This window comes from Oncorhynchus kisutch, linkage group LG14 (genome assembly GCF_002021735.2).
Source record: "Oncorhynchus kisutch isolate 150728-3 linkage group LG14, Okis_V2, whole genome shotgun sequence".
NCBI lineage: Eukaryota > Metazoa > Chordata > Actinopteri > Salmoniformes > Salmonidae > Oncorhynchus > Oncorhynchus kisutch.
The window spans coordinates 4,842,148-4,865,245 of NC_034187.2; the positions used below are offsets into that span (position 1 = coordinate 4,842,148).

Genomic DNA, 23,098 nt, shown 5'->3' on the forward strand with positions numbered 1-23,098 from the left:
GGAGAGAAATTGTTGACCACTGTGATATTAGGGCCCCCGAGTGGCACAGCCGTCTAAGGCACTGCTCCTCAGTGCAAGCGGCATCACTACAGTCCCTGGTTCAAAACCAGGCTGTATCACATCCAGCCGTGGTTGGGAGTCCCATAGGGCATTGCACAATTGGCCCAGCGTTGTCCAGGTTTTGCCGGGGTAGGCCGTCATTGTAAATAAGAATTTGTTCTTAACTGACTTACCTGGTTAAATACAACACAAATGAAAGCAGCACCCCTGGTAAGCTACTGGCACCTCCCTCTACCTGTGATTTCAGAGAAATGTTTGATAAGGTGCGAAAATGAAAAATAATTTCTTCCTCAGTGTGCACTGTCACATTGTGAAAGACTGTGCGCTTCAAACTGTTTTCTTGAAATGATTTGTAAGTCATCTTCTCTATCTGTGGGTTTCCATTAGATAGCACAGGCAAAGTCAAAATGGCGATATCGTAAAAATGTAGGAAAATAATAAAAATTAGCTTTTTGTTCCTAATTTAAGATTGTATAATTTAGGCAGGGTTCATGACTGTGGTAACTAGTGATGTACCTTTCTATTACATGAGGGTTTATGACTTTATGACTGTGGTAACTAGTGATGTCCCTATCTATTACATGAGTACCTGTTTTAGTTTCCAGAAAACATGTGATATTGGCAGGTGTTGTGTATTCGTGCACCCAGATTCAGGACGGGTCTGAAGCGTGGCTGGCTTGACTGCAGTAATTTGAGAGACCCTACAATATTCACAAAATAAACTTGACAGAACCTTTTGTGAATAATAGGAGTTATCTGTAAAAAAATAAATCACTCATGGGGATAGTGCCAACACCCAACGATATCTCAACCACTGGTAATGGGGAGAGAAAGACAAAACACAAAAGAGAACACAGATGTTACGAAACAGTGTCTCTCTTTATTCTGCCGCACTGCAAATGGGAATTATTTACATGGCATGCCACATCAATACAGGAACTGTTTAAGGATCGATAACACTTAGAATCTGCTCCGGGAAAAGAGAGAGTTAAGGGTACCAAAAAGAAAATAAACAATTCTCTCTGTGATCCATGTAAATTCATTTTTAAATCTTTTTTTGTGTGTTTTTTTGTAGACTTTACAAAGTGCTGTCCAGTAGCCAGGCAGATAACGAGCCGGCCCTGCTGTCTGAGAAAGAGAACGGGTCAGCTGGAGAACGTGGTACTGCCCTCAACCTCTTAGGTCAGGGGAAAACCTAAATCATGTACGAAGAAAATACAGTCCGTGTCTGAAACAGGGTGGGGGGGGGGGGGGGGTGGAAATCAAGATTCTACCCCAATAAATGTTGACAGTCCCAATAACCTCAAATCATGTCAATCTAAGTCTTACAAGACAGAGTTGGCCACAGAAAGAATCCACAACCACTATGCCCTTGCAAAAGAACTGGACACCAAAAGAGTGAACTTCAGATCCGTATGAGGGAGAACCAACATTAGATTTATTTATAAAAACTTAGAAATTACAAAAGAAAAATAACACCATTCCAAGTACAATTTTTACCACATAATAACGAGAGAAAAGTAGTAAAGGTGGACAACTGTCTAAGAGAAAACCTTCAAGGGAAAAAAAAAAAAAAAAAAAGTTGTCTTCTCTTAATTATTATTTCCTATTGTTTTAAGATGGACAGCCTCTCTCACACACACACATACACCTCTCACTCACACACCTCTCACTCACTCACTCACTCACTCACTTACACACCTCTCACTCACTCACTCACACACCTCTCACTCACTCACACACCTCTCACTCACTCACACACCTCTCACTCACTCACTCACACACCTCTCACTCACACACACCTCTCACTCACTCACACACACCTCTCACTCACTCACACACACACCTCTCACTCACTCACACACACACCTCTCACTCACTCACACACACACCTCTCACTCACTCACACACACACCTCTCACTCACTCACACACACCTCTCACTCACTCACACACACACACCTCTCACTCACTCACACACACACACCTCTCACTCACTCACACACACACACCTCTCACTCACTCACACACACACACCTCTCACTCACTCACACACACACACCTCTCACTCACTCACACACACACACCTCTCACTCACTCACACACACCTCTCACTCACTCACACACACCTCTCACTCACACACACCTCTCACTCACTCACACACACCTCTCACTCACTCACACACACCTCTCACTCACTCACACACACCTCTCACTCTCTTCCCTCAAACACACTGGTGCCCTGGGGCGAATGGCCAACCAACATGCAGGTGGTTCTGACTGACTGAGGTTTTAGGCCATTTGATTAGTCGTTGAAGCCCCTCATCTACTTCCTGTAGTTCTTTAGATCAAGCCCCGCCTCTTCTTGTAGTCCTCCAGGTTTAGAGACCTACGTGGAGCACCGTCCTTCACTGCCAGGGTGTTGGCGCTCACTGACAGAGACTTGGCTTCTGAAACACACCAGAGGAACAACATTAGTCTGACATCTGTTGTTACAGGTGTAGGTGCCCCTAGACGCTGACCTCGAGTGAGTTTAGCATTTCCCTCACAAGTGGTTAAGGTCAGGACTTGGTGAGGGGAAGCTGATCCATTAGCTGGTCATAGCCGGCTTTTGGCCAATAAAAAAAAGCTGATTTTAAAAAATGCCACCGGCCAATCGTCTGGGAGGAGAAAGAAAAACATTGCGAAAGTCTTTTTAGCCTATGAATTGATGTAAATCCATTTCACCAAGTCATGCTTATCGGTCTATAGGTTTATTTAGCATAATCTATTGGAATGAACGTGTATATTCGTTAAGCATTTTATTTATTACATGAGCACAGGATACGGATACAGAGACTTCTGGGAGACAATGTGAGAGCTGCTGCTACAGACAGTCTGGGTAATCAGCGGGAGGAGACAGGTTGTGGATGAGGACAGAGGCTTCTGGGAGACAGTGTGAGAGCTGCTGCTACAGACAGTCTGGGTAATCAGCGGGAGGAGACACAGGTTGTGGATGAGGACAGAGGCTTCTGGGAGACAGTGTGAGAGCTGCTGCTACAGACAGTCTGGGTAATCAGCGGGAGGAGACACAGGTTGTGGATGAGGACAGAGACTTCTGGGAGACAGAAGTCTAACAGAACCCCTGATCTGTACCTAGGGGGGGGAACCCCTGATCTGTACCTAGGGGAGGAACCCCTGATCTGTACCTAGGGGAGGAACCCCTGATCTGTACCTAGGAGAGGAACCCCTGATCTGTACCTAGGGGGGGAACCCCTGATCTGTACCTAGGGGGGGAACCCCTGATCTGTACCTAGGGGGGGAACCCCTGATCTGTACCTAGGGGGGGAACCCCTGATCTGTACCTAGGGGGGGAACCCCTGATCTGTACCTAGGGGGGGAACCCCTGATCTGTACCTAGGGGGGGAACCCCTGATCTGTACCTAGGGGGGGAACCCCTGATCTGTACCTAGGGGGGGAACCCCTGATCTGTACCTAGGGGAGGAACCCCTGATCTGTACCTAGGGGAGGAACCCCTGATCTGTACATAGGGGAGGAACCCCTGATCTGTACCTAGGGGAGGAACCCCTGATCTGTACCTAGGGGAGGAACCCCTGATCTGTACCTAGGGGAGGAACCCCTGATCTGTACCTAGGGGAGGAACCCCTGATCTGTACCTGAGGGGGGGGGACCCCAGATCTGTACCTAGGGGGGGGGCCTGATCTGTACCTAGGGGGGGGGGGACCCCTGATCTGTACCTAGGGGGGGGGGGGACCCATGATCTGTACCTAGGGGGGGGACGGACCCATGATCTGTACCTAGGGGGGGGACCCCTGATCTGTACCTAAGGGGGGGGGGGCCCTGATCTGTACCTAGGGGGGGGGGGACCCCTGATCTGTACCTAGGGGGGGAACCCCTGATCTGTACCTAGGGGGGGGAACCCTGATCTGTACCTAGGGGGAACATACATGGGCCATGTCTAACGGTATTGTTAGTGCACATTGAAACTACCCTCCTGGAGGCAGGGATCGAACCCACCACTTTGTGCATGTTACGTAGACATTTGAAACTGTCCGTCTCACCTGCGTTGGGAACCTGTAGGTCAATCTTGACGTCAAAGTCGTGGACTTTAAAGAGGTCCTCTGATAGGTCGCTGGTGTTCTTAGTAGGGTCGATGACTTTCAGAGCAGCCTGTCCTGCTCCCCTGCCCATCTCAAACTCCAAGTCCATCTCTTTGCCGGACCCTTCTCCGTACTTCTCATTGAGGTGTTGGAGGATAGCTGCATGGACTGAAGGATCTCTGGCCTGTGAGAACACAAACACAAAAACGTCAATACTTCAGACAGGCAAGTTATTCAGAATTTTAATACGTGTAGAAAACGCTTAAAGATGCTCGTGGATACATTATCATCTCAGCACTCAAACCCTCACCCTGGCTCTGGGACTGACTTTGTAGCCCTTACTGCTGAGGTTGGCTACCCCCCCCCCCCCCCCCCCCCCCCCAATCCCCTTTTAAATGTATAACTATATAAATGGAGCTTGGCTGATGCTTTAAGCTCACGAGTGGCGCAGCGGTTTAAGGCACTGCATCTCAGTGCTAGAGGCGTCACTACAGGCCCTGGTTTCGATTCCAGGCTGTATCACAACCGGCCCATAGGGCTACACACAATTGGCCCAGAGTCGTCTGGGTTTGGCCGTCAAGTAAGTAAGAATTTGTTCTTAACCGACTTCCCTAATTAAATAAATCATTAAATAAATAATAATTTTAAAAGCTTTGGGCGGGACACAAGTTAATAGGCCGATGTGATTTTTAGGATTTAAAATTCAAATTTAAAATCAGGATATTTTCTACCTGCAAGCTGCAATGTTTTACACAGTGGCAGAATACCTGACCCCTGTGACTGACCCTAAACAGAGAGTACACAGTGGCAGAATACCTGACCACTGTGACTGACCCTAAACAGAGAGTACACAGTGGCAGAATACCTGAACACTGTGACTGACCCTAAACAGAGAGTACACAGTGGCAGAATACCTGAACACTGTGACTGACCCGAAACAGAGAGTACACAGTGGCAGAATACCTGACCCTAAACAGAGAGTACACAGTGGCAGAATACCTGACCCCTGTGACTGACCCTAAACAGAGAGTACACAGTGGCAGAATACCTGACCCCTGTGACTGACCCTAAACAGAGAGTACACAGTGGCAGAATACCTGAACACTGTGACTGACCCTAAACAGAGAGTACACAGTGGCAGAATACCTGACCCCTGTGACTGACCCTAAACAGAGAGTACACAGTGGCAGAATACCTGACCCCTGTGACTGACCCTAAACAGAGAGTACACAGTGGCAGAATACCTGACCCCTGTGACTGACCCTAAACAGAGAGTACACAGTGGCAGAATACCTGAACACTGTGACTGACCCTAAACAGAGAGTACACAGTGGCAGAATACCTGAACACTGTGACTGACCCTAAACAGAGAGTACACAGTGGCAGAATACCTGACCCCTGTGACTGACCCTAAACAGAGAGTACACAGTGGCAGAATACCTGAACACTGTGACTGACCCTAAACAGAGAGTACACAGTGGCAGAATACCTGACCCCTGTGACTGACCCTAAACAGAGAGGACACAGTGGCAGAATACCTGACCCCTGTGACTGACCCTAAACAGAGAGTACACAGTGGCAGAATACCTGACCCCTGTGACTGACCCTAAACAGAGAGTACACAGTGGCAGAATACCTGAACACTGTGACTGACCCTAAACAGAGAGTACACAGTGGCAGAATACCTGACCCCTGTGACTGACCCTAAACAGAGAGGACACAGTGGCAGAATACCTGACCCCTGTGACTGACCCTAAACAGAGAGTACACAGTGGCAGAATACCTGACCCCTGACTGACCCTAAACAGAGAGTACACAGTGGCAGAATACCTGAACACTGTGACTGACCCTAAACAGAGAGTACACAGTGGCAGAATACCTGAACACTGTGACTGACCCTAAACAGAGAGTACACAGTGGCAGAATACCTGACCCTAAACAGAGAGTACACAGTGGCAGAATACCTGACCCCTGTGACTGACCCTAAACAGAGAGTACACAGTGGCAGAATACCTGACCCCTGTGACTGACCCTAAACAGAGAGTACACAGTGGCAGAATACCTGAACACTGTGACTGACCCTAAACAGAGAGTACACAGTGGCAGAATACCTGACCCCTGTGACTGACCCTAAACAGAGAGTACACAGTGGCAGAATACCTGACCCCTGTGACTGACCCTAAACAGAGAGTACACAGTGGCAGAATACCTGACCCCTGTGACTGACCCTAAACAGAGAGTACACAGTGGCAGAATACCTGACCCCTGTGACTGACCCTAAACAGAGAGTACACAGTGGCAGAATACCTGAACACTGTGACTGACCCTAAACAGCGAGTACACAGTGGCAGAATACCTGACCCCTGTGACTGACCCTAAACAGAGAGTACACAGTGGCAGAATACCTGACCCCTGTGACTGACCCTAAACAGAGAGTACACAGTGGCAGAATACCTGACCCCTGTGACTGACCCTAAACAGAGAGTACACAGTGGCAGAATACCTGAACACTGTGACTGACCCTAAACAGAGAGTACACAGTGGCAGAATACCTGACCCCTGTGACTGACCCTAAACAGAGAGTACACAGTGGCAGAATACCTGAACACTGTGACTGACCCTAAACAGAGAGTACACAGTGGCAGAATACCTGACCCCTGTGACTGACCCTAAACAGAGAGTACACAGTGGCAGAATACCTGAACACTGTGACTGACCCTAAACAGAGAGTACACAGTGGCAGAATACCTGACCCCTGTGACTGACCCTAAACAGAGAGGACACAGTGGCAGAATACCTGACCCCTGTGACTGACCCTAAACAGAGAGTACACAGTGGCAGAATACCTGAACACTGACTGACCCTAAACAGAGAGTACACAGTGGCAGAATACCTGAACACTGTGACTGACCCTAAACAGAGAGTACACAGTGGCAGAATACCTGAACACTGTGACTGACCCTAAACAGAGAGTACACAGTGGCAGAATACCTGACCCTAAACAGAGAGTACACAGTGGCAGAATACCTGACCCCTGTGACTGACCCTAAACAGAGAGTACACAGTGGCAGAATACCTGACCCCTGTGACTGACCCTAAACAGAGAGTACACAGTGGCAGAATACCTGAACACTGTGACTGACCCTAAACAGAGAGTACACAGTGGCAGAATACCTGACCCCTGTGACTGACCCTAAACAGAGAGGACACAGTGGCAGAATACCTGACCCCTGTGACTGACCCTAAACAGAGAGTACACAGTGGCAGAATACCTGAACACTGACTGACCCTAAACAGAGAGTACACAGTGGCAGAATACCTGAACACTGTGACTGACCCTAAACAGAGAGTACACAGTGGCAGAATACCTGAACACTGTGACTGACCCTAAACAGAGAGTACACAGTGGCAGAATACCTGACCCTAAACAGAGAGTACACAGTGGCAGAATACCTGACCCCTGTGACTGACCCTAAACAGAGAGTACACAGTGGCAGAATACCTGACCCCTGTGACTGACCCTAAACAGAGAGTACACAGTGGCAGAATACCTGAACACTGTGACTGACCCTAAACAGAGAGTACACAGTGGCAGAATACCTGACCCCTGTGACTGACCCTAAACAGAGAGTACACAGTGGCAGAATACCTGACCCCTGTGACTGACCCTAAACAGAGAGTACACAGTGGCAGAATACCTGACCCCTGTGACTGACCCTAAACAGAGAGTACACAGTGGCAGAATACCTGAACACTGTGACTGACCCTAAACAGAGAGTACACAGTGGCAGAATACCTGACCCCTGTGACTGACCCTAAACAGAGAGTACACAGTGGCAGAATACCTGAACACTGTGACTGACCCTAAACAGAGAGTACACAGTGGCAGAATACCTGACCCCTGTGACTGACCCTAAACAGAGAGGACACAGTGGCAGAATACCTGACCCCTGTGACTGACCCTAAACAGAGAGTACACAGTGGCAGAATACCTGAACACTGTGACTGACCCTAAACAGAGAGTACACAGTGGCAGAATACCTGAACACTGTGACTGACCCTAAACAGAGAGTACACAGTGGCAGAATACCTGAACACTGTGACTGACCCTAAACAGAGAGTACACAGTGGCAGAATACCTGACCCTAAACAGAGAGTACACAGTGGCAGAATACCTGACCCCTGTGACTGACCCTAAACAGAGAGTACACAGTGGCAGAATACCTGAACCCTGTGACTGACCCTAAACAGAGAGTACACAGTGGCAGAATACCTGACCCCTGTGACTGACCCTAAACAGAGAGTACACAGTGGCAGAATACCTGACCCCTGTGACTGACCCTAAACAGAGAGTACACAGTGGCAGAATACCTGAACACTGTGACTGACCCTAAACAGAGAGTACACAGTGGCAGAATACCTGACCCCTGTGACTGACCCTAAACAGAGAGTACACAGTGGCAGAATACCTGACCCCTGTGACTGACCCTAAACAGAGAGTACACAGTGGCAGAATACCTGACCCCTGTGACTGACCCTAAACAGAGAGTACACAGTGGCAGAATACCTGAACACTGTGACTGACCCTAAACAGAGAGTACACAGTGGCAGAATACCTGACCCCTGTGACTGACCCTAAACAGAGAGTACACAGTGGCAGAATACCTGAACACTGTGACTGACCCTAAACAGAGAGTACACAGTGGCAGAATACCTGACCCCTGTGACTGACCCTAAACAGAGAGGACACAGTGGCAGAATACCTGACCCCTGTGACTGACCCTAAACAGAGAGTACACAGTGGCAGAATACCTGAACACTGTGACTGACCCTAAACAGAGAGTACACAGTGGCAGAATACCTGAACACTGTGACTGACCCTAAACAGAGAGTACACAGTGGCAGAATACCTGAACACTGTGACTGACCCTAAACAGAGAGTACACAGTGGCAGAATACCTGACCCTAAACAGAGAGTACACAGTGGCAGAATACCTGACCCCTGTGACTGACCCTAAACAGAGAGTACACAGTGGCAGAATACCTGAACCCTGTGACTGACCCTAAACAGAGAGTACACAGTGGCAGAATACCTGAACACTGTGACTGACCCTAAACAGAGAGTACACAGTGGCAGAATACCTGAACACCGTGACTGACCCTAAACAGAGAGTACACAGTGGCAGAATACCTGAACACTGTGACTGACCCTAAACAGAGAGTACACAGTGGCAGAATACCTGACCCCTGTGACTGACCCTAAACAGAGAGTACACAGTGGCAGAATACCTGACCCCTGTGACTGACCCTAAACAGAGAGTACACAGTGGCAGAATACCTGACCCCTGTGACTGACCCTAAACAGAGAGTACACAGTGGCAGAATACCTGACCCTAAACAGAGAGTACACAGTGGCAGAATACCTGACCCCTGTGACTGACCCTAAACAGAGAGTACACAGTGGCAGAATACCTGAACACTGTGACTGACCCTAAACAGAGAGTACACAGTGGCAGAATACCTGAACACTGTGACTGACCCTAAACAGAGAGTACACAGTGGCAGAATACCTGAACACTGTGACTGACCCTAAACAGAGAGTACACAGTGGCAGAATACCTGACCCCTGTGACTGACCCTAAACAGAGAGTACACAGTGGCAGAATACCTGACCCCTGTGACTGACCCTAAACAGAGAGTACACAGTGGCAGAATACCTGACCCCTGTGACTGACCCTAAACAGAGAGTACACAGTGGCAGAATACCTGAACACTGTGACTGACCCTAAACAGAGAGTACACAGTGGCAGAATACCTGACCCCTGTGACTGACCCTAAACAGAGAGTACACAGTGGCAGAATACCTGAACACTGTGACTGACCCTAAACAGAGAGTACACAGTGGCAGAATACCTGACCCCTGTGACTGACCCTAAACAGAGAGGACACAGTGGCAGAATACCTGACCCCTGTGACTGACCCTAAACAGAGAGTACACAGTGGCAGAATACCTGAACACTGTGACTGACCCTAAACAGAGAGTACACAGTGGCAGAATACCTGAACACTGTGACTGACCCTAAACAGAGAGTACACAGTGGCAGAATACCTGAACACTGTGACTGACCCTAAACAGAGAGTACACAGTGGCAGAATACCTGACCCTAAACAGAGAGTACACAGTGGCAGAATACCTGACCCCTGTGACTGACCCTAAACAGAGAGTACACAGTGGCAGAATACCTGAACACTGTGACTGACCCTAAACAGAGAGTACACAGTGGCAGAATACCTGAACACTGTGACTGACCCTAAACAGAGAGTACACAGTGGCAGAATACCTGAACACTGTGACTGACCCTAAACAGAGAGTACACAGTGGCAGAATACCTGAACACTGTGACTGACCCTAAACAGAGAGTACACAGTGGCAGAATACCTGAACACTGTGACTGACCCTAAACAGAGAGTACACAGTGGCAGAATACCTGACCCTAAACAGAGAGTACACAGTGGCAGAATACCTGACCCCTGTGACTGACCCTAAACAGAGAGTACACAGTGGCAGAATACCTGAACACTGTGACTGACCCTAAACAGAGAGTACACAGTGGCAGAATACCTGAACACTGTGACTGACCCTAAACAGAGAGTACACAGTGGCAGAATACCTGAACACTGTGACTGACCCTAAACAGAGAGTACACAGTGGCAGAATACCTGACCCCTGTGACTGACCCAAACTTAAGGAAAGCTTTGACTATGTACAGACTCAGTGAGCATAGCCTTGCTATTGAGAAAGGCCGCCGTAGGCAGACATGGCTCTCAAGAGAAGACAGGCTATGTGCTCACTGCCCACAAAATGAGGTGGAAACTGAGCTGCACTTCCTAACCTCCTGTCCAACGTATGACCATATTAGAGAGACATATTTCCCTCAGATTACACAGATCCACAAAGAATTCGAAAACAATTTTGATGAACGCCCATATCTACTGGGTGAAATACCACAGTGTGCATCACAGCAGCAATATGTGTGACCTGTTGCCACAAGAAAAGGGCAACCAGTGAAGAACAAACACCATTGTAAATACAACTTATATTTATGTTTATTTATATTCCCCTTTTGTACTTTAACTATTTGCACATCGTTACCAAACGGTACAGAGACAATTATATAACATTTGAAAATGTCTCTATTCTTTTGTAACTTTTGTGAGAGTGTAATGTTCACTGTTCATTTCACTTTTGTTCGTTATCTATTTCACTTGCTTTGGCAATGTAAACATGTTTCCCATGCCAATAAAAGCCCTTTGAGTTGAATTGACAGAGAGGATCTGAGACTTACGTTAGACACCATGGTTGGTTTGCACTGCCGTCTAGTAAACGGGTCCATCTGCATCTTGGCATTCTGTCCCTCAGCCTGACAGAAATAGTATTAAAAAATAGATATAACACTTTTTTTTAATACAATAAATGAGTTTTGATAGGCTACAGTAGTTCAGATCTAATGACAAGAAAGAGAACTGCAAGTTCAGTGATCAAATTAAGACACTACAGCTGTAGTATGGATACTTACCACTAGGGCTTTCTCAGACTCCACGATGTTCCAGCTACGATTCCTCTGGTTGATGTAGCTGGAGGAGACAGATGGACAGGCAGAGAGGTTTATATGGACAGAGAGATAGACCGAGAGATGCAAAAAGAGAGAGAGAGAGAGAGGGGGGGGAGAGAGAGAGAGAGAGAGAGACAGCAACAGTTGGTAGCGCAGATATGGGCAACTTTGATCTGAACTCATCAATGGGGGGGGGGGGGGGGGGCAGAGGTTCGCTGGTCTACGTAGCCACATCCATACCCACATATCCTGAATCCTGAATATCCTGCAATCATACACATTTTGCCATGGGCGGAGAGCTATGTTTTTCCGTATGTTATCTGAGTGAGAGCGACTAACAAAATTAATGGGGGCCCACAGTCGGTCATTTGACAATATATCTAAGTTTAGATCGCTGGCCCACTCGACTATGTAAAAAATGTTTGCTGACACGGGCTACTTGAGTGACTGTCAGTGACAGTTACGGACACCACACCCCCCCAAAAAACTAAACCTGTATTTTTTTTTGTCTTTTGAAATTGAGTCTAAGGACACCAGGGTTGTGGGTTTGTTCCCACGGTGCACCTATTCAGGGAAAAGGTACAAAAATGTAATGCACTCACTAGTGCCAGCCGCTCTGGATAAGAGTCTGCTAAATGACTCACTACTGCCAGTCGCTCTGGATAAGAGAGTCTGCTAAATGACTCACTACTGCCAGTCGCTCTGGATAAGAGAGTCTGCTAAATGACTCACTACTGCCAGCCGCTCTGGATAAGAGAGTCGGCTAAATGACTCACTACTGCCAGCCGCTCTGGATAAGAGAGTCGGCTAAATGACTCACTACTGCCAGTCGCTCTGGATAAGAGAGTCGGCTAAATGACTCACTACTGCCAGCCGCTCTGGATAAGAGTCGGCTAAATGACTCACTACTGCCAGTAGCTCTGGATAAGAGAGTCTGCTAAATGACTCACTACTGCCAGTCGCTCTGGATAAGAGAGTCTGCTAAATGACTCACTACTGCCAGTCTCTCTGGATAAGAGACTCCATTTTGTTGATCCCTGCCTACAGACAGAAACTAAAACAAGAGGCTCCCACGCTGAGGTCTGTCCAACGCTGGTCCGACCAAGCTGACTCCACTCTCCAAGACTGCTTCCATCACGTGGACTGGGATATGTTTCGTATTGCGTCAGATAGCAATATTGACGAATACGCTGATTCGGTGTGCGAGTTCATTATAACGTGCTTTGAAGATGTCGTTCCCATAGCAACGATTAAAACATTCCCTAACCAGAAACCGTGGATTGATGGCAGCATTCGCGTGAAACTGAAAGCGCAAACTACTGCTTTTAATCAGGGCAAGGTGACTGGTAACATGACCGAATACAAACAGTGCAGCTATTCCCTCCGCAAGGCTATCAAACAAGCTAAGCGTCAGTACAGAGACAAAGTAGAATCTCAATTCAACGGCTCAGACACAAGAGGCATGTGGCAGGGTCTACAGTCAATCACGGACTACAAGAAGAAAACCAGCCCCGTCACGGACCAGGATGTCTTGCTCCCAGGCAGACTAAATAACTTTTTTGCCCGCTTTGAGGACAATACAGTGCCACTGACATGGCCTGCAACGAAAACATGCGGTCTCTCCTTCACTGCAGCCGAGGTGAGTAAGACATTTAAACGTGTTAAATGGCTGCAGGCCCAGACGGCATCCCCAGCCGCGCCCTCAGAGCATGCGCAGACCAGCTGGCCGGTGTGTTTACGGACATATTCAATCAATCCCTATACCAGTCTGCTGTTCCCACATGCTTCAAGAGGGCCACCATTGTTCCTGTTCCCAAGAAAGCTAAGGTAACTGAGCTAAACGACTACCGCCCCGTAGCACTCACTTCCGTCATCATGAAGTGCTTTGAGAGACTAGTCAAGGACCATATCACCTCCACCCTACCTGACACCCTAGACCCACTCCAATTTGCTTACCGCCCAAATAGGTCCACAGACGATGCAATCTCAACCACACTGCATGCACACTGCCCTAAACCATCTGGACAAGAGGAATACCTATGTGAGAATGCTGTTCATCGACTACAGCTCGGCATTCAACACCATAGTACCCTCCAAGCTCGTCATCAAGCTCGAGACCCTGGGTCTCGACCCCGCCCTGTGCAACTGGGTACTGGACTTCCTGACGGGCCGCCCCCAGGTGGTGAGGGTAGGCAACAACATCTCCACCCCGCTGATCCTCAACACTGGGGCCCCACAAGGGTGCGTTCTGAGCCTTCTCCTGTACTCCCTGTTCACCCACGACTGCGTGGCCACGCACGCCTCCAACTCAATCATCAAGTTTGCGGACGACACAACAGTGGTAGGCTTGATTACCAACAACGACGAGACGGCCTACAGGGAGGAGGGCCCTCGGAGTGTGGTGTCAGGAAAATAACCTCACACTCAACGTCAACAAAACTAAGGAGATGATTGTGGACTTCAGGAAACAGCAGAGGGAACAGTAGTGGAGAGGGTAGCAAGTTTTAAGTTCCTCGGCATACACATCACAGACAAACTGAATTGGTCCACTCACACAGACAGCATCGTGAAGAAGGCGCAGCAGCGCCTCTTCAACCTCAGGAGGCTGAAGAAATTCGGCTTGTCACCAAAAGCACTCACAAACTTCTACAGATGCACAATCGAGAGCATCCTGGCGGGCTGTATCACCGCCTGGTACGGCAACTGCTCCGCCCACAACCGTAAGGCTCTCCAGAGGGTAGTGAGGTCTGCACAACGCATCACCGGGGGCAAACTACCTGCCCTCCAGGACACCTACACCACCCGATGTTACAGGAAGGCCATAAAGATCATCAAGGACATCAATCACCCAAGCCACTGCCTGTTCACCCCGCTTTCATCCAGAAGGCGAGGTCAGTACAGGTGCATCAAAGCTGGGACCGAGAGACTGAAAAACAGCTTCTATCTCAAGGCCATCAGACTGTTAAACAGCCACCACTAACATTGAGTGGCTGCTGCCAACACACTGACACTGACTCAACTCCAGCCACTTTAATAATGGGATTTGATGGGAAATGATGTAAATATATCACTAGCCACTTTAAACAATGCTACCTTATATAATGTTACATACCCTACATTATTCATCTCATATGCATACGTATATACTGTACTCTATATCATCGACTGCATCCTTATGTAATACATGTATCACTAGCCACTTTAACTATGCACTTTGTTAAAATACTCATCTCATATGTATATACTGTACTCGATACCATCTACTGTATCTTGCCTATGCTGCTCTGTACCATCACTCATTCATATATCCTTATGTACATATTCTTTATCCCCTTACACTGTGTATAAGACAGTAGTTTTGGAATTGTTAGTTAGATTACTTGTTGGTTATTACTGCATTGTCGGAACTAGAAGCACAAGCATTTCGCTACACTCGCATTACCATCTGCTAACCATGTGTATGTGACAAATAAAATTGGATTTGATTTGATTTTAAATGACTCACTACCGCCAGTCTCTCTGGATAAGAGTCTCTGCTAAATGACTCACTACCGCCAGTCTCTCTGGATAAGAGTCTCAGCTAAATGACTCACTACTGTAAGTCTCTCTGGATAAGAGTCTCGGCTAAATGACTCACTACTGTAAGTCTCTCTGGATAAGAGTCTCGGCTAAATGACTCACTACTGTAAGTCTCTCTGGATAAGAGTCTCGGCTAAATGACTCACTACTGTAAGTCTCTCTGGATAAGAGTCTCGGCTAAATGACTCACTACTGTAAGTCTCTCTGGATAAGAGTCTCGGCTAAATGACTCACTACTGTAAGTCTCTCTGGATAAGAGTCTCGGCTAAATGACTCACTACTGTAAGTCTCTCTGGATAAGAGTCTCGGCTAAATGACTCACTACTGTAAGTCTCTCTGGATAAGAGTCGGCTAAATGACTCACTACTGTAAGTCTCTCTGGATACGAGTCTGCTAAATGACTCACTACTGTAAGTCTCTCTGGATAAGAGTCTGCTAAATGACTCACTACTGTAAGTCTCTCTGGATAAGAGTCTGCTAAATGACTCACTACTGTAAGTCTCTCTGGATAAGAGTCTGCTAAATGACTCACTACTGTAAGTCTCTCTGGATAAGAGTCTGCTAAATGACTCACTACTGTAAGTCTCTCTGGATAAGAGTCTGCTAAATGACTCACTACCGTAAGTCTCTCTGGATAAGAGTCTGCTAAATGACTCACTACTGTAAGTCTCTCTGGATAAGAGTCTGCTAAATGACTCACTACTGCCAGTCGCACTGGTCTCACCTGATGGCAGAGATGTTTTTGGTCCTCTGTCTGTCGAGATGCTCGGCCCTCTCCTCCAACTCATTCAGCTGGTCCTGGATCTCTTTGGCTCGGTCTCCTTCTCCACTCTCCTCTGCCATGGCCTGGAGGTGAGAACACACATTATAACATGTGTATATACCAGTGGGGGCTCCTCAGAGGAGGAAGGGGAGGACCACACACAGTAAGTAGCAGTACACACAGTAGTACACACAGCAGTTCACACAGCAGTACACACAGTAAGTAGCAGTACACACAGCAGTACACACAGCAGTACACACAGCAGTACACACAGCAGTACACACAGCAGTACACACAGCAGTACACAGTCATACACACAGCAGTACACACAGCAGTACACAGTCATACACACAGCAGTACACACAGTAGTACACACAGCAAGTAGCAGTACACACAGCAGTACACACAGCAAGTAGCAGTACACACAGCAGTACACACAGCAAGTAGCAGTACACACAGCAGTACACAGTCATACACACAGCAGTACACACAGCAGTACACAGTCATACACACAGCAGTACACACAGTAGTACACACAGCAAGTAGCAGTACACACAGCAGTACACACAGCAGTACACACAGCAAGTAGCAGTACACACAGCAGTACACACAGCAGTACACACAGCAGTACACACAGCCTTACACACAGCCATACACACAGCCATACACACAGCCGTACACACAGCCGTACACACAGCCGTACACACAGCAGTACACACAGCAGTACACACAGTCGTGCACACACTAGCATACACAAGTATAAACAAGTACACACATCAAAGTAGTACACACAGCAGTACACACAGCCGTACACACAGCAGTAGTAGTACACACAGTAGCATACACAACTATAAACAAGTACACAGTAGTACACACATCAAAGTAGTACACACAGCCGTACACAGTAGTAGTACACACAGTAGCATACACAACTATAAACAAGTACACAGTAGTACACACATCAAAGTAGTACACACATCAAAGTAGTACACACAGCCGTACACACAGCAGTACACAGTAGTAGTACACACAGTAGTAGTACACACAGTAGTAGTACACACAGTAGTAGTACACACAGTAGTAGTACACACAGTAGTAGTACACAACTATAAACAAGTACACAGCTAATGAAAAACAAACTTCCTGGGTTAATAAACGTGTGTTAATCTACCTTATCTTTGAGTAGTGATGTCTTCTTCATGGCGTAGTTGGAAGGGGCCTTTCGGAACCTGTCTTTCTCTTTTACAATCTGTGAATAAACAAATCAACAACTAAATCACATCTGGGTTGAAATTCAACATTATACACTAAGGGTTGGGCAGTCTCCAGATCGTTATTCCATCATGTAGATTCTGTACCATACCGGGGCATATGGTATTACCGGAAGTGCATCCTAACCCCCCCCAAAAAATAACATTTGTAAATAAAATTATTAGATATTTTTTTACCCACAAAACAATTTAGGCAGCATGGATCTCGATCCAGGAGTGAACAGAACGTCTCTGCTGTAACCAACGAGTTTGATCATAGCTGGAGCCCTGAGCTGGATAGAATATTCTTTGACACATCTTAGACTTCTAAGTGAGGATTTCTAAGTGTGGTGAGGGGAGGAGCCTACAGGGAGGAAGTGAGGGCCCTGGCGGAGTGGAGGTGAGGCCCTGGCGGAGAGGAGGTGAGGCCCTGGCGGAGAGGTGTCAGGAAAAATAACCTCTCCCTCAACGTCAACAAAACGAAGGAGCTGATCGTGGACTTCAGGAGACAGCAGAGGGAGCACCTCCCTAACCACACCGATGGGATCGCAGTAGAGAAGGTGAAACGTTTTAAGTTCCTCGGCATAAACATCATGGACCATCTGAAATGGTTCCCCCACACAGACAGTGTGGTGTTGCGCCTCTTCAACCTCGGGAGGCAGAAGAAATTTGGCTTGTCACCAAAGACCCTCACAAACTTTTACAGATGCTCAATTGAGAGCGTCCTGTCGGGCTGTATCACCTGCTGGTACGGCAACTGCACCGCCCGCAACCGCAGGGCTCTCCAGAGGGTGGTGTGGTCTGCACAACGCATCACCGGGGGCACACTGCCTGCCCTCCAGGACACCTACAGCACCTGATGTCACAGGAAGGCCAAAAAGATCAAAGGACATCAACCACCCGCGCCACTGCCTGTTCAGACCGCTATCACCCAGAAAACGAGGTCAGTACAGGTGCATCAAAGCAGGGACCAAGAGACTGGAAAAAAAAAAAACATCTATCTCAAGGCTATCAGATTGTTAAATAGCCATCACTAGCCAGCTACCACCCAGTTACTCAACCCTGCACCTTAGAGGCTGCTGCCCTATATACATAGACATGGAACCACTGGTCCCTTTGATAATGGAAACACTGGTCCCTTTGATAATGGAAACACTGGTCCCTTTGATAATGGAAACACTGGTCCCTTTGATAATGGAAACACTGGTCCCTTTGATAATGGAAACACGGGTCCCTTTGATAATGGAAACACGGGTCCCTTTGATAATGGAAACACGGGTCTCTTTGATAATGGAAACACGGGTCTCTTTGATAATGGAAACACGGGTCCCTTTGATAATGGAAACACTGGTCCCTTTGATAATGAAACACTGGTCCCTTTGATAATGGAAACACTGGTCCCTTTGATAATGGAAACACTGGTCCCTTTGATAATGGAAACACTGGTCCCTTTGATAATGGAAACACTGGTCCCTTTGATAATGGAAACACTGGTCCCTTTGATAATGGAAACACTGGTCCCTTTGATAATGGAACACTGGTCCCTTTGATAATGGAACACTAACTGTTACGTCGGGAGCTTCATGAAATGGGTTTCCATGTTCAAGCAGCCGAGAACACAAGCCTAAGATCATCATGCGCAATGCCAAGCGTCGGCTAGAGGGGTGTATAGCTCGCCGACATTGGACTCTGGGAGCAGTGGAAACGCGTTCTCTGGAGTGATGAACCACACTTCAAATTCTGGCAGTCTGATGGACAAATCTGGGTTTAGCCAGGAGAACGCTACCTGCCCCAATGCTGTGCCAATTGTAAAGTTTGTTGGAGGAGGAATAATGGTCTGGGGCTGTTTTTCATGGTTCAGGTCCCTTAGTTCCAGTGAAGGGAAATCTCAACGCTACAGCATACAATGACATTCTAGATGATTCTGTGCTTCCAACTTTGTAGCAACAGTTTGGGGAAGGCCCTTTCCTCTTTCAACATGACAATGCCCCCGTTTTCAAAGCGAGGTCCACACAGAAATGGTTTGTGGACATCGGTGTGGAAGAACTTGACTGGCCTGCACAGAGCCCTGACCTCAACCCTATCGAACACCTTTGGGATGAATTTGCCTAATCGCCCCAACATCAGTGCCCGACCTCACTAATGCCTGTGGCTGAATGGAGGCAAGTCCCCCCCCCCCCCCATCTAGTGGAAAGCCTTCCCAGAAGAATGGAGGCTGTTATAGCAGTAAAAGGGGGGGGGACCCAACTCTATATTAATGCCCATGATATTTGTAATGAGATGTTGGACGAGTAGGTGTCCACATACTTTTGGTAATGTAGTGTACTTACGTCCTCGATGTCTTTGTCGTTGAATTTGTAGTTACAAGCCTCTTTGATGGCCTGCTCCTTCTTATTGATCTCATCTAGAGTGGGAACCTGCATACTGGCTATGATCATCTGTAGACAGAGAGGAGACATCAAACACCTTCAATACTCCACTAGACACTGCTCTACGACAGGCTGACGTAATCCTGACATAACATGGCATAACCCGTGAGGCTAACTAGCCATCTAACTAGAAATCCAACCAACTAGCCATCCAACCCCCTAACTAGCCATCCAGCCAGCCACCTAACCAGCCACCGAACCAGCCACATAACTAGCCATATAACTAGCCATCCAGCTAGCCACCTAACTAGCCATCCAACCAACTAGCCATCCAACCAACTAGCCATCCAGCCAGCCACCTAACCAGCGACCGAACCAGCCACATAACTAGCCATATAACTAGCCATCCAGCTAGCCACCTAACTAGCCATCCAACCAGCCACCTAACTAGCCATCCAGCTAGCCATCCAGCTAGCCATCCAGCTAGCCATCCAACCAGCCAGCCACCTAACTAACCAGCCACCTAACTAGCCATCTAACCAGCCATCTAACCAGCCATCTAACCAGCCATCTAACCAGCCATCTAATTAGCCATCTAACCAGCCACCTAACTAGCCATCTAACTATCCATCTAATTAGCCATCTAACCAGCCACCTAACTAGCATCTAACCAGCCATCTAACCAGCCATCTAACCAGCCATCTAACCAGCCATCTAACCAGCCATCTAACCAGCCATCTAACCAGCCATCTAACCAGCCACCTTAGATCCACAACATTCACTCTCGTTATTCAACTGGTCTGTCGTTTGAAGTCTTGCCATCTACCAGGCGGTGGAGTTAAAGCAACTTTGCCTCAGGCAACCAGCACGCTCCCACTGGCACTTCCTCAAGTCAACCATCCAACCAGCACGCTCCCACTGGCACTTCCTCAAGTCAACCATCCAACCAGCACGCTCCCACTGGCACTTCCTCAAGTCAACCATCCAACCAGCACGCTCCCACTGGCACTTCCTCAAGTCAACCATCCAACCAGCACGCTCCCACTGGCACTTCCTCAAGTCAACCATCCAACCAGCACGCTCCCACTGGCACTTCCTCAAGTCAACCATCCAACCAGCACGCTCCCACTGGCACTTCCTCAAGTCAACCATCCAACCAGCACGCTCCCACTGGCACTTCCTCAAGTCAACCATCCAACCAGCACGCTCCCACTGGCACTTCCTCAAGTCAACCATCCAACCAGCACGCTCCCACTGGCACTTCCTCAAGTCAACCATCCAACCAGCACGCTCCCACTGGCACTTCCTCAAGTCAACCATCCAACCAGCACGCTCCCACTGGCACTTCCTCAAGTCAACCATCCAACCAGCACGCTCCCACTGGCACTTCCTCAAGTCAACCATCCAACCAGCACGCTCCCACTGGCACTTCCTCAAGTCAACCATCCAACCAGCACGCTCCCACTGGCACTTCCTCAAGTCAACCATCCAACCAGCACGCTCCCACTGGCACTTCCTCAAGTCAACCATCCAACCAGCACGCTCCCACTGCCACTTCCTCCAGTCTACATCCAATCAGCATTCTCTCACTGCCACTTCCTCCAGTCTACATCCAATCAGCATTCTCCTCCTGCCACTTCAAGTCAACCATCCAATCAGCATGCTCCTCCAGTCAACTCACCGCCTCTTTCCACTTCATGAACTCGTTTTCTGTGAACTCCTGATTGGACACAAACTCCAGTCTGAAGACTCGGGTGTCACCACCATGCCTAGAGGAAAAATATGGGACAGAGCACAGAGAAACATTTAGTCGGCACAGAGAAACGGACAGAGGAGGAGAGAAACAGACAGAGGAGGAGAAAAACAGACAGAGGAGGAGAGAAACAGGAGGAGAGAAACAGACAGAGGAGGAGAGAAACAGGAGGAGAGAAACAGACAGAGGAGGAGAGAAACAGGAGGAGAGAAACAGACAGAGGAGGAGAGAAACAGACAGAGGAGGAGAGAAACAGACAGAGGAGGAGAGAAACAGACAGAGGAGGAGAGAAACAGACAGAGGAGAAGCCAAGGGTAGTAGCAGGTAAGAGCTGAGTAGTATTACCGTAACTGTAGTCCTTTGTTCGTCCGGGTCGTTCCCAACTGGTACACTTTAGCCGTCTCTACCACGTCAACTATTTCAGCCACCTTATCACAGGGAATTACAAGAAATACTCATGATTGAACATAGCTAACTGAAAACCCAGATGAAATATATAGATAAAAGGTGTTGCCAAGGAACAATCTCCAAAGTTAAATAGGAATACGGACTCAGGCTGGTTTTCCCTCAGACACAGAGTAAACCCTAGTCACTTTCAATGGAGATTCACCATTGAACTTTGATATTTTTTAAATTTTTTATAAAAAAAAAAATCTTAATCTGGGTCCAGGAAACTGCCCCAATAAATGCATCTTGTTACCCTGTAAACTGGTTTGCTACTACTGTTCCCGATGCCGATCCGTACAAAGCAGCCGCTGACGGTCTTCTGGAAGAACGGCATGTGACACCAGCGCTCCAGTTTGTGTCGGGACAGACGGACACGGTTCAGCTCGTCTGGTAGTGACACGGGTTGAGACTTTGGTGGCGTCTCCTCTTTCCTGGAACGCCACAAGACAGGAAACGGAAACGTTGGTCAAGTGTTTTCTTAACTCAAGAAAAACAACTTACAAGACCGAATGGAACCAACTGTCATATAGAGCTATGATCAAAATGTTACCTGACACTGAACAACTATCTACAGCTGAGACACAGTAGTACTATCAATTCAACCATTATCTGTCTATCAATTCAACCATTATCTGTCTATCAATTCAACCATTATCTGTATATCAATTCAACCATTATCTGTCTATCAATTCAGCCATTATCTGTCTATCAATTCAACCATTATCTGTCTATCAATTCAACCATTACTTGTCTATCTACAGCTGACACAGTAGTACTATCAATTCAACCATTATCTGTCGATCTACAGCTGACACACACAGTAGTACTATCAATTCAACCATTATCTGTCGATCTACAGCTGACACAGTAGTACTATCAATTCAACCATTATCTGTCGATCTACAGCTGACACACAGTAGTACTATCAATTCAACCAGTATCTGTCTATGTCCATCTACAGCTGACACACACAGTAGTACTATCAATTCAACCATTATCTGTCGATCTACAGCTGACACACAGTAGTACTATCAATTCAACCAGTATCTGTCTATGTCTATCTACAGCTGACACACACAGTAGTACTATCAATTCAACCATTATCTGTCTGTCTACAGCTGAGACACAGTAGTACTATCAATTCAACCATTATCTGTCTGTCTAC

The 23,098-nt window shown here is 47.6% G+C and overlaps 1 protein-coding gene across 3 annotated transcripts in view; it reads right to left on the reverse strand.

The window, feature by feature from the left end:
* Window positions 1-918: 918 nt before the first annotated feature.
* The window catches only part of LOC109882771 (RNA polymerase-associated protein RTF1 homolog), a 28,290-nt gene continuing 6,110 nt past the window's right edge, over window positions 919-23,098 (reverse strand). The window contains exons 8-19 of one of the 3 annotated variants that reach the window (XM_031787680.1): window positions 22,187-22,364; window positions 21,832-21,914; window positions 21,415-21,502; window positions 19,695-19,802; window positions 17,286-17,363; window positions 16,076-16,197; window positions 11,737-11,794; window positions 11,506-11,580; window positions 4,121-4,343; window positions 2,244-2,509; window positions 1,823-2,167; window positions 919-1,726 (exon numbers count right to left, since the gene is read on the reverse strand). In XM_031787680.1, coding sequence (XP_031643540.1) covers window positions 2,403-2,509; window positions 4,121-4,343; window positions 11,506-11,580; window positions 11,737-11,794; window positions 16,076-16,197; window positions 17,286-17,363; window positions 19,695-19,802; window positions 21,415-21,502; window positions 21,832-21,914; window positions 22,187-22,364 — 1,120 coding nt within the window. In that variant the 3' untranslated portion in view covers window positions 919-1,726; window positions 1,823-2,167; window positions 2,244-2,402. Of the gene's footprint in view, window positions 1,727-1,822; window positions 2,510-4,120; window positions 4,344-11,505; window positions 11,581-11,736; window positions 11,795-16,075; window positions 16,198-17,285; window positions 17,364-19,694; window positions 19,803-21,414; window positions 21,503-21,831; window positions 21,915-22,186; window positions 22,365-23,098 lie in introns of all 3 variants that reach the window. The other 2 variants (XM_031787681.1, XM_031787679.1) reach the window with 2 other exon arrangements.